Below are 13,500 nucleotides of genomic sequence, written 5' to 3'. Positions count from 1 at the left end.
ACAATTCAGATTACTATTTATACCTGACGTATGGGTAGCATGTTCCAGACGTTTATTTCCAAGGTTTGTGGTTTCTTTCGGTTCCTTCATAATTTGGGCAGAATCGAGTGTTGTTAAACATTCTTGCGATGGTTTACAAGGTTAGAATATATCGACGTCAAGTGCGTGGTCAGGTATATACATGTTATGACTAGTTTTCCCGTTATTTATTGCTTAGTTATTGTAACTGTGCGTTGCACTGACAGGGGTTTGAGTTGTGTTATCCCATTCATCATCAGCACAATTACTTCGTGTTGAATCTAAGTCAGCATTCTTAAGAGGATGGACAACACCTACATTGGGATTACTTTCTTCTGGGCTTTGAAATTTAGGAGATTCGGAAGAGTTTTTCGGTGGCGGCATACTTGTAAAGCTAGACGTCCTCTTAAAATCGTACTTAATTTTACGAATATTAGAATTATGATGCATTTGGGAGTTTGATGCTGGTGGTCTGTAGCTATCTCTTCCTGCTTTTCGCTGGCATGGCGTTCTATCTGGAAGAATCTTAAAATCCTTCAAAATCAGCTTTCGCCTCAATGAATTGGGGAAAGCTGAAACCTTACTGGCGTTTACAGATGAGCTGAATGTGAACAAGATCGTTGAGTGCATACCAGGATGACTTCTTTCTAATCTTGTGCATACACATGGTACGTGTGTCAATTGCTGGCTCTAAGCAGACTAGATTTGATATTTTTAAGGGCATTTGTGCCCTATATATATATATATATATATAATATAATATACAGTTGCATTGCCAGATCGTCTTATTCTTTCAAATACCTCTGATCTAGCGCGATCTAGGAAATTATTTATGACATTCATTTGATCTGGAGTCTCTGTGAGGTTGGGGTTGATGAGATATTTAAGCGGATTGCGAATCTCCATGTCCACTTGCAACTTTTTATATCATCTATATGGTTGCAGTTGTGATTATAATCACTGTTTACCAACAGAGTCTTCAACATGCCTGAAATGGAGACAACTGGTAAAAGCTTGTCTGCTTCCGGATGAACGGAGTAGCTCGTCTAGTTGAAACTGTCGGGAATCGTGTCAGTAGTAGTGTTAGATTGTGCCGTTTTATATATTTAGTATGAGTAAAAGCAAGTTGTACAGATCGACCATGCATGCAAGACCGAGCCATGCTGAACTACGTTGTTTAAGTTGATGTTCGGTTATGATGACTGCTATATTGATATGTTCACCTTTTTGATTATTTTGCTTGGACTGAATAGAATTGTGTATTTTTGATTGAGAACTGAAGCACTCTTTTAGAACTCTAAATACTCCGTATTATGGCAAAACTAAATATTAGCTTTCGAATAATCTCTACATGATTTATCCAGAAAGTATAGAATAACTTCCCTATATTGATAGGAACATTGGTGGGACTATAATTTATGGGCGACTTTTGAGCGACGCTAGGCTGCCCTTGAGAGTGTCCACTTAATAACCAGAACAAAATGAGGGTTATGAACCTATGTGAGGAATTGGAATTATGATTTACAGTTGATGATTAAGCTTAGAAAATAAATTTAGGGTTTTCATCACGAACTGACATCAGCCATAATGCCAAAACTCTTTTTATCTAAATTGATGAGTGAATTTCGCGCCAAAACTCGAGACCTGCTATTGTAACGGGATTAAAATCATAATGTATGATGTTGTTAATGGGATTTGTTTTCTTTCTATTGCAGGGCAACCAAGAATAAATGCTTTAGAAGAAGAAGAGCAAGCCCTGCATGCACTAAACTTACAGGATGACTCATAAGACCGTTTTGTAAACTAGCTTTCTTTTCTGTACATAACCCGCGAGTTTAAATTTTCAAATGAACAACTGATGGTCTCTGCTCCGTGTTCTCTCTGTGGTGTGAAGTGCTCAGTTAACATTGTGTGTGTTGTGGCTTTAGGTCTTCCTGCCTTCCAGTGACTGCTGATTACACGTGTCACATTATCTTATACGTGATTGATTCGTCCATAAATTATTGTCTTACTTGATTTAACTACTGATTGAACAGTTGTTGGTTCAATAACTAACTGCTTACATTTATTAAAACCATCATTTACCCAATCACATTATTTTGTTTTTGGCTGAGCTATATCTCGTATCTAAACTAACTTAAACGGTTATTCCTCATTCCAGACTGCTTTAGTTTGGAAGCTACAGTATCTGACTCTACGAATAGTGGGTGCTTTGAGTAATGATGTTCGTTTTATTGGTCCTGTTATTTTGTAAAGAATCGATGGAGTGTCATGTGCACCACAAGTTGTATTCAGCTTAAAGGGTTTGATGGAGGCGTGTGTATTAATACGACCAAAGTTAATGGCATTAGCATCATTCCAGCTGATGATTCAATATTAACATAAGTGGCATGAGATTTGTTCGCACTGAAGGAAAACCACTGACTTAGTAGTTCGTAAATAACAGATTGGCCATTATATGTCTCACCATCTTAAAGTATGGAGTGAACTTTGTAATCTGACTCTTTTCGATGCGCTTTTCAGGCAGATGACATAGGTTTTTGGATTCAGATGCAGAGTAGAGGTGCAGTACGTTCTATTGCTTGTTTATGCTTTTCATCCCGACTTTGTACAGCCTTAAGTACAGAGTATATTTGGTGAAGAAAACCGGGTTTTTTATATAAGATGCATCCTTTTTAGCTTAGCTATGGTGTTTTAGATGACATAAGGAGTTTGTTAGGATGTTCGGAAAAATATACCAATAATTATCGTGTTAAGTCTAATGGTGTCCTTGGACGTTAAATAGACATTCCCTACTGGTCGATTTTTATTCAGTTGTTAAATATTGTACAAATGTTGTTTTCTATTTTATGGTACGATGTGGTTTGTTTGTTTGGTATATAAATAGAGTATGTCTGAAATATAATGATTCATAACTCAGAGGCTGAGATTTGTGTTCTGGACTCAACTGGCTGGGCTAGACAGGGAAGCGGGACCAATCGAGACTCTAGGCCGTCCGTACGTGTTTTCCGTGTCACTGAAGCGATCGATAAAAACGCTGCTCTCTAATCTTCCAGACAAGGACACAACAGTTGGCACGGGGTAAAAATCGATCCAAGTTTAAAGTCACAACAGAGTTATTATTTCAAAAGCCGTTTCGGCGGGATCAGTAATGTCTGATACGGACTAAGTGGTGCTATTGATGTTGCGTATATCAAGAGTGAGGCATTATTCCAAACCCTAACGATATACACAATTGACCACACTTCAGAAATTGTAAACAATGTAGTAATAATAATGCAAGTAAACCTCTACTTTTGAAATTAAACTCAGCAGTATCACAATTTCAGTCAGTAATAGTAAACCATAAAGTGTCGGGGTGATTCGGCTTTTCTGCTTACTGGCAATACAGATAGGATAGTAACCCTTGTACACTATTCCCATACGTCCAATCTTCGTTTAAAACTAATGGAGTGAATATAAGTATTCGATCTAATCTTCCTTGTTATTCTTCAATAGTTAATTTTCTACAGTTAAACGTTTTATTCGTTATCCTCATACTTGATGAACGAGGACAAATTTGCTTGAATATATATTCAGCAATTGAATTCACTAGAGTATAAAGTAGTAATAATCAATTAAAGTAGTAACAATTAAAGTATAATTCGACTGAATGGACAAAACTGGACTGGAATAAGTATTGAATTAATACCCGATTTAGACCTCTTTGTAATTAAATTGGATTTTATGTTGATACTGGCACTTAGAATCACAAGTAATTGTATTCAAATTGACGTAACACTGATAACAGAATATCAAGTAATTGTCCTGGAGAGATAAAAATTCAGAACTGCATTAGACTGATCGAATCTGCATTGTATTGAAACAAATACAAACAATCCAGTGTCAATTGGTCAGCATGTCTCAAGTATTCGTAGATCAATATAGCCATGTAATATACTTAACAAATAGATTACAGACAACCAAACAAAATAATACTTGGAAGATTAACGTATTAGACATTTTATGTGTTATATTCCGATGAGAATAATGAATGGTAACTGTCGGAATCTATTTCTGGACTAATACGACTTACCATTATCCAGTTATGTCCAGTTTAGTAATTACCGTTTCCCACATTCACAGACACTTTTGGCCAAATCTTGTACAAATGTTGTTTCCTAATTTATAGTACGATGTGGTCTGTTTGGTTTGTATGTAAACCCAGTATGTTCGAAACAAATGATTCATATCGTAGAGGTTGAGATTGGTGTTCTGGACTTAACTGGCTGAGTTAGGCGAGAAGCAGGACCGATAAGGACTCTAGACTGCTCGTACACGTTTTATGCTTATTATGGTCAGGTCGACAAATCACTGTTCTCTAATTGGCGGTATCATTACTTTATACATTAATAGGACACAAGTTATAACAATATGATTACACAATTGAGCACAAGTTAACCAACAGAATAAAAGTAATTCGTTTTATAGCCACATATCTTATTCGAAAACGAGTATACGTTTATGTTCCTTTAATGTTGTATGTAACACAATACCATATTAAAATAGCATCAAAGATGCAGAGACGATTATTTCTCTGTTTTTCAAATCAACTGAGTTTTTCGGACAACGATGTTGATATGAATATGGACTTCATTATATCCGTTATTATTTATTTGTATCTCGTACAATATTGTAAAGCTGTTATTTACAGTAGTTTAGTATGAAGATATTTATTATTCAAAAATGTTCGTTGTACGTTGAACTGAAGGTCTTACTCTTCTGCTAACTCCATTTAAAGGATGAGTCGTTTTTCAACTAGATAAGTCTGGCGTTAAAATAATTTTTTTAAAGTAGAATCGCACCACCGATACGAAGGGTGTTAAACACCTTAGCATTCTATGAAAGTCTTTCTTGGCTGTCAAACTGTGTGCAATCATTTGAAGCAAATATTTCGGTAGGGATTTATATGTAAGTTTATCATCTCTCGGTAAATAAATGACATTAAAAAAATCATTTATTAATCAAATTTATTGAGTTAAAAAAAACGAAGTTCAGTAAAGAATGACTTTTAGAAATAATTATTTTGGCAAACATTGAATATTTGGTGCCAACTCCATTTATTTTATTTGGTTTAACTTCCTGATGATGAATATCTGAGGATCTAGGCTTTATCTTAGTAGTTCACAGTTTACAAGAAACATTTTTGTGGGGCCTTTTATTTTGTCGTCATTTAGATCAGACGATGTTTGTTGACGGGCTCTCCACTTTAGCGGCCCGGGAACTGACTGCAAGTAGATCGCATGAATGATCGTTGTCGAAATATATATGTCGCCTATCCTCGTATGTCTCTATAGACTTAATTCGCGTTCAGTGAATAACGGAATTAAATAAGTCAAATAACGAGAATGGACTTTTGAATACATATATTTTATATATGAAGCGAACAGAATAGAGCAAAGCGAAACGACGCGCAGTGGAGACGGCGGATAAGCCAACTCTATTTAACCAAGCGTTAATCAATATTTATAGTTACACAAAAATAAGTTACAGACATGTGATGAATAGGACAAGAAATGTGCACACATATATGCGCTCATTTAAAAACAGTGAAGATTGATAAGCGAATAATTAACAAGGTCAAAATATGACTCAAGTAGAATGAATAGATTGACCTGTCCGAATGCTAGAATAAGGTATATGGGCTTAACATAATAACCAACACTACACATTCAGCACACGGCTTAACATTCTTCCCCTGCCTTTATTCTTACATTGAATTAAGCATTTTGTCATTGACTTGAAGTCGTCTACTGTAGCTAACAATTATTATTATTATTATTATTATTATTATCATTATTATTATTATTATTATTATTATTAATGGCTTTATTCAATATTATATTTTGGTACAATATAGAACTTCTCAGCACAGGGTATTTCAACAAGTTTCTCACACAAATAAAAGCAGAAACAAAGACAAAAAGGAGAAAAAATGTTAAAAAATACCCGAAAAACTGTACAACTTTTCAAATTAGAGACATGGTTAAGAATGCAGATTATTGACTAGGTTAACTCTAACAACCTGTTCGTCACAGAGTATATAGGTAAGGTATTATAGAACTTTTATACTTTTGCTTGCGTGCATGGATTTTAATGTAATTATGTCTCGTTCAACCAGAAGATAAACAAGGAGAAAGATAAGAGTGAAGCGGATGGTTAGTATCTGGTAAAATAACACATGAGAAGAGTTTGCATGACAATAGATGTCTATCCAGAACCATATTAATTATGACCTCGAAAGACTCACCACACACTTTGCTAACTGCTTTCAGCACTCTCCGCAATATAGCAAAGTCTTTTCTCAAAAGCCCGTGAAAGAATAATACAAAACAGTAAAGAATAATAGGTAATATGCAAGAATTGACAAACTGTAAGAGTAAATGACGAGTAATTCCAAGAGCATACAGCCTCTTCATGTAGTAAGTCAGACGGAAAACCTTCTTTAATAACAATGAAACGTGAGAAGACCAAGAGAAATCAGAGGAAAAGGTAACACCAAGATAATTGACCTTCGACACTTTGTTTCTCAAAGAGTCTCCAATGGCACAAGCATTATAGGATCTCAAAATGGTGTTTAGATGCCGTTCATGTCTCATGCTTAAGTTAACAGCTTGACATTTAGATGGATTAATTATGAGACCATTAGCAACAGGCCAACTATCAATACGAGACAAAAACTCATTCATTTCTATGGGATGTAAAGAGATAGAGATAGGTATACATACAGTGAGGTCATCTGCATAGTTCACAAAAGTTTTTTCTGTGGAAGATAGCAGATCATGCAGAAAAAAAGAGAAAAGAAGAGGTGAAAGAACGGCTCCTTGTGGTACACCTTCATGAGACAGTAGAGACTCTGAACACTTTCCTCCAAGTACAGTGTACTGTTCCCTTCCAGAGAGCTGGGAACGCAGTCATTTGGTTATCCAGCTGTCAATGTTGACGCTGATTAACATGTCAATTAAATGTTGTCTTGGTATAGAATCAAAAGCTCGAGTATAGTCCAGAAAAGCCCATCGAACATATTTCTTACTCTTTTCTAAGTTGAACACTATATATATATATATATATATATATATATATATATATATTACTAACAACACTATGGGAGCTTCTTCGACACTACGGCGTGCCTCAGAAGATAGTCAATATCATACAGAACTCATATGATGGATTACACTGCGAAATCGTACATGGAGGACAGTTGACAAAGTCGTTCAAAGTGAAGACCGGTGTTAGGCAAGGTTGCTTACTCTCACCCTTTCTCTTTCTCCTGGTGATCGACTGGATCATGAAGGCGTCAACGTCTGAAGGGAAGCGCGGGATACAATGGACATCTAAGATGCAGTTGGATGATCTAGACTTCGCAGACGATCTGGCCATTCTATCCCAAACGCAACAACAAATGCAGGAGAAAACGACCAGTGTAGCAGCAGCCTCAGCAGCAGTAGGTCTCAACACACACAAAGGGGAAAGCAAGATTCTCCGATACAACACAGCATGTACCAATCCAGTCACAATTGACGGAGAAGATTTGGAAGATGTAAAAACCTTTACATATCTGGGCAGCATCATTGATGAACACGGTGGATCTGATGCAGATGCGAAGGCGCTGATCGGGAAAGCAAGAGCAGCATATTTTCAACTGAGGAACATCTGGAACTCAAAACAACTGTCTGTCAACAAACCAATACCAAGTTCAGAATTTTCAATACAAATGTCAACACAGTTCTACTGTACGTGGTGGAAATCTGGAGAACTACGAAAGTCATCATCCAGACGATACCGGTATATATTAACAGTTGTCTACACAAAATACTTCGAATCCGTTGACCAAACACTATCAGCAACAACCTACTGTGGGAGAGAACAAACCAGATCCCAGTAGAGGAAGAAATCAGGAAGAAGCGCTGGAAGTGGATAGGACACACATTGAGGAAAGCACCGAACTGCGTCACAAGACAAGCCCTCACATGGAATCCTCAATGTGAAAGGAAAAGAGGAAGACCAAAGAACACATTACGACGGGAAATGGAGACATAGATGAGAAGAATGAAGAACAATTGGATAGAACTTTGAATGGAAGGCCCAGGACACAGTGGGTTTGAGATTGGTGGTCTATGGCCTATGATTTATTGGGAGTAACAGGCGTAAGTAAGTAAGTAAAAAATAACGAATAAGATTTTACATCAGTCAGTGATTGACTGATGTAAAACCAATCAGCAAGATATATCAGAATCGTAGCAAAAAGTAAATAACTATAGAAAAGGAAACTCATAATTAGAAATAAGAAGAATGCAATCATAAAATTAGATATATGTTGTGAAACATCAGAAATGATATCAATAATATTATTGTTTTTTTTTAATTTTCGGATTAAAACCCAACTTTCAGTCTAATCATGTGGTACATTTCAAACTATTGGAAATGATTTTTATGAAGTTTTTGTCATGATCAAAATATTCTTAGTTGAGAAACATTATAGGAACTATAAATAGTGATTAAATTTTCTAAATTACGAAATGTGTATATCAACAAAGACATTGTTACAATTCAGAGGCAATGTACTTAGTGAAATGCTAAGACTAAATGTACGTAGATCAATCCAAAGGATTTTCAATGCAGGTAAAGTACAATTATTGTTTTCTACACATCTGATAATCACCCCGAGGTTGAAAGGTAAATTACCTAGACTAGCTGTTTCTTTCCGTATCTATCAATTCAACTGCTCATGCGAAGCAAGTTATATTGGCAGATGTTCTGGGAATTTTTATATTCGAAGTCGAGAGCACCACTCAGTGTGGTTAAGTAAAGGTGTAGTTAGAACTGTTAACAGCTTCATTCTAGCTTATTTAATTCAGACGGAACATACAGCAAACATGGATCAGTCTTTCATAATGATATATCGTGTTAACAGCAGTCTGCCCGATTCCGTCAGACTGAGAATCCTTATTACTATTATTATTATTATTATTATTATTAGCCTTGGTAACCTTTTTGAGAAGTTTATTCAGCATCAACCCCAATGTACTAATTCTTGCCTAATTAGCATTACTCTACATATTACGTAATTTTCGGTTTGTAATTACATTATTCTCTCTCTCACTCCATATTGACCATATTTATCCTGATCATTTATCTCACAATTTCATTTTACGTATAAGCTAATTCAAGTTAACACTTCATATTAGTCAACCAAATATTAGTGATTTTATTTTATATGGCAAACAATCCTTTATTCACATGTTACAATTTTAAATGATGTAATCTGCCTTAGACTTAGGCAGTTTTATGGATCATTCATTTGGATATATAATTGTAGCACCTGATGAGAGACATTTTTATTTATGCTGGTACAAATGTATTTTACATAATATTAAGTTAAAGATTTTAAGATGTCAATATTTTATATTTCTTTGGTCTTGTTGACGAAAAAAGAACGTTTTCCGTTGAAAAATGGTAGTTATTTTAAGTATTTGCGCTTGTAACATGAAATCATTGACTCGTATATACCTTAGTTTTTATATGAAATCGCGGACTATTGTTAAGTTAGTAATTTTCATTGATTGAAATCCTGAGTCAATTGAAGCTAGACCACCATGGAAAAACTGGAAGCACTGGACGGCCGTTTCGTCACAGTATGAAACTCCTCATCAGTGCGCACCCACGATCCCGCAGCCTCACGAGATTCGAACCCAGGACCTATCAGTCTCGCGCCAGGCGCTTAACCAACTAGACCACTAAGCCAGTCGGCATCCAACGGTGTTAATGTCTAACTTCAACCAATCTACGAATTTGCGCCACCGTACACCATTGTCTTCAGAGAGTTGATATCTCACGACGGACCTGGTTGAACTCCACTGGTAATGGCTTCTCACTAGAACTCCAGGAGTTTTCCTTGAAGTCAGTCACTAGTGAGCGGGATCATGAATGTGCACTGCTGAGGAGTCCCATACTAGGACGAAACGGTCGTCAAGTGCTTACAGGTTTTCCATGGTGGCCTAACTTCAATTGACTCATGATTTCAATCAATGAAAATTACTAAAATCTACACAAAACCCCTTCTGTTAATAATTCTCATTGATTTATATTGTTACTTGATATAACATTTAGGTAGTGTTAAAGAACAGAAACAACATTATAAGTAGTATATAAGTGATTCTTTTATTTTATGAATATCACCACGATTCATATGTACTCTATAATTTATGAATTTTATAATAATGGAATTTTCTACTTGTAATATATTTATTGAATAAAGCTCTATCAGATTAAAAGTTAATGAAAGGCTAACAAATCGGTCTCAGAATACCAGAAATCGATAAATAAAGTACTATTTAATTTATTTAAGTAGGCCAATCAGTGTATTTTTGTTTTGAAATATGGATCTTTTGTAGAAATTTTGTATAGCAAACTGAATATTACAATAACAACAACCAATACTTAGATCCAGCGCAGAATGAAAGAAAAATTGTAACACAGTAATGTGATGATACACATTCTATCTTTTGTCGTTGTGTGTACTGGATTTGTACTACAACAGAGATATTCGTAATTATTCATTTGATAAACCCAAAATCCATTAGAGAGCATATTTTAAATTCCTCTTTTAATAATTGATAAGTCTTGCAAATTGAACGCTATATTCGTTTCCTAAGCTGTTCTGTAACCCCCAAGCTAGAACTATACAGCGACTTGAACAACAAGAGAGAAGACGCAAAGTATGCGAGAAGTACTTTACTCCAAGGTTCATTTCAACACAGAAAATACAGGGTTTTTATAATATTTTAAATGCCCTTGGGTTGCTAGTAGATTCTGGAATACTACGAAACATAGTAGCAGTATAGCAATCAGCCAATCAGAGCCTCTGCATGTGACGTTTCGCTTCCTTGATATTTTTGGCTAAAACTTCAAGTGAACGCTGATTAGATGAAATGCTTCTTAGTGTTTCCTGATCCTTACTTGTATTTTGCAGGAAATATCCTGGATCACTTCAACAATAATAATAATAAAAGAGATGTCAAACATTATCTTACTATTTAGGTTATCGATATATATTGTAATTGTATTGAAACTATATGGTATAACCCTCAAAAATACCAACATAATGGATTATGAAAGTCAGACAGATCAAAATAACCTTTCAGCTGATCAATAATTAAATAATAAACGGTGTAAGATATTTTTCAGCTATTTTTTGTATTTTTTTAAAAAGAAAAACTTCAATTTTTGCATTGTCTTAGATCAGTTCAATATGCTCAGATAGTAAATTATTGATGAAACTCATCTGTATAGACTCAAAATAATCAACATGTGATTAATACCATTAGTATTACCATTAATTCAGGATAGAACGTTATTCTTGCGAGGAATTTATTGATTACTATGATCTAAATATCTGAGAACTGTGTTTTTCACACACACACACACACACACTCTCTCTCTCTCTCTCCATATACATATGTTTCTATGATAGTTGTACCTAAAATCCTTGAGAGAAAAGTTTATTATAGTTAAAAATCATCATTAGTATAATCGTTAGTTTATTTGTTAGCAAGTGTTACATTGAGTACACAAATATGGTGATGTTTTGTTGTTCACCTAACTTTTATACAAACTTTTATAATGGACAAGAAGAAAATGAAAATATAGTAATATTTCAAAGAATGAATTGAATAGACTGTGAGAAGATTCCTTTTTATTCATTTATTTATTTGTAGAAGCTAAGGAATTTTTATAAGCTATTTGATTTATTAACTAATTGATGTGAATATATATATATATATATATATATATATATATATATATATGATTAAATTCTTGAGTGTAACATACTACTTTTATCAAAAGGGGGGTTTTGTGAAGATTTTAGTAATTTAATCATTGAATTTATGAGTCAGTTGAAGCTAGGCCACCATGGGAAACCTGGAGGCATTGGACGTCTATTTCGTCATAGTATGGGACTATTTAGTAATGCGATTCAAGAGGTATTTTCTGAAGTTCTAGTGAGAAGCCGTGACTAGTGAGGTTCAATCGGGTATGTTGTGAGGTAGTAACTCATTGAAGACAATGGTGGACACTGGCTCAAATTCGTGAATTGGTTGAAATTAGACATTAACACCATTGAGTGCTGACTTAGTGGTCTAGAGGTTAAGCGTTCGCACGCAAGGCTGATAGGTCCTGGGTTCGAACCCTGCCAGTGGGGTTTTGGATGAGCACTTTTGACGAGTCCCATACTAGTACGAAACGGTTGTCCAGTGCTTTCAGGTTCTCCATGGTGGTCTAGCTTTGATTGTCTCATGAATTCAACTATAAAATACTACTATTAATCAATGTTATATATATATATTGTTGAAAATGACCACATTAAAAGCATATCTGTTATTTATAAACACATACTTTTGGTATGTTATGATCATTGGTTTCAATTACTGAAACTCAAGTATTACTTAAACTGTTTTTACCTATTATTAAAGTTAATAATTAAAGAACAGATGAATGAGAGTTTTAACTATACTTACAATAGTGTAACAATCTGTAAATCATTTGAACAATATGATGTCCTATGATCAAGAAGATTTAAATCACCTGTTCTCTGGGAAAGATATTAAATGAATAAATTAGCATTATTCAAACTCATAAACCGGTCTATAGACAGCATACCATTATTAGCCTGATGAATGAATGAATTTTCTCTTGTTGTTAGTAAGATTTTTCTAAATGTTAATAGTGAACAAGAGGTTTATTTATACTGTCGTAATGTAATATTATTAATAGAGTTAAAGAGTATATCAGTGGTTGAGATCATGAGTCAATTGAAGCTAGATCACTATGGAAAACCTGGAAGCACTGGACGGCCGTTTCGTCCTAGTATGGGACTCCTCAAAAGTGTGCATCTACGACATCGCCTCAGGAGTTTCGAACCCAATACCTACTGGTCTCCAGCGCGATCACTTGACCACCTGACCACTGAGCCAACCGGCATTCAACGGTGTTATTACCTAACTTCAACCAATCCACGAAATTGAGCGACACATTCACAACTGTCTCTTAATAAATTCCAAATTGAATTTATTAAATGTAACTGAACAATAAATTAGTATACAGAAATATTGTAAACTTATATTCAAAAATTTAATTTTTGATTAATTCCCTGAATAAGATCAGAGTACTACATAGAGAAACATTGAAGTTATTTTATTGTTAATCCATGGGATATTTAAAAGTAAAAACTTCTTTTTATCGATATCATTACCATGGTTTAATTTGATAATTTCAAATAAATTAAGCATTGAGTAAGTTGTTATAAATGAACAAGATATATTTGTAATATCTTTAATAAGTAGAAAAATTAGATTTTCTGATGTTTCGTGACTTCATGTAAGCTACTTCTTCAGAGAACAAACAACTAAATTAAAATTAATTCAAGTTTTGATTATTCGC

General features: G+C 34.7%; 1 protein-coding gene across 1 annotated transcript; it reads left to right on the top strand.

The window, feature by feature from the left end:
• Positions 1 to 920: 920 nt before the first annotated feature.
• LAMC1_23 (Laminin subunit gamma-1) lies at positions 921 to 10,242 on the top strand. The gene has a single exon (XM_051208743.1). It carries the CDS (start codon positions 7,349 to 7,351, stop codon positions 7,943 to 7,945), a length of 597 nt encoding a protein of 198 aa, XP_051072594.1. The 5' UTR covers positions 921 to 7,348; the 3' UTR covers positions 7,946 to 10,242.
• Positions 10,243 to 13,500: the final 3,258 nt, after the last annotated feature.

This window comes from Schistosoma haematobium, chromosome ZW, assembly GCF_000699445.3.
Source record: "Schistosoma haematobium chromosome ZW, whole genome shotgun sequence".
NCBI lineage: Eukaryota > Metazoa > Platyhelminthes > Trematoda > Strigeidida > Schistosomatidae > Schistosoma > Schistosoma haematobium.
Note: the sequence above shows the minus strand (reverse complement) of the source record. Positions and strands in the feature narration are given on the sequence as shown.

Coding starts and splice junctions, on each gene's coding strand:
- LAMC1_23 (XM_051208743.1), top strand. CDS start 7,349: ATGAAGGCGTCAACGTCTGAAGGGAAGCGCGGGATACAATGGACATCT.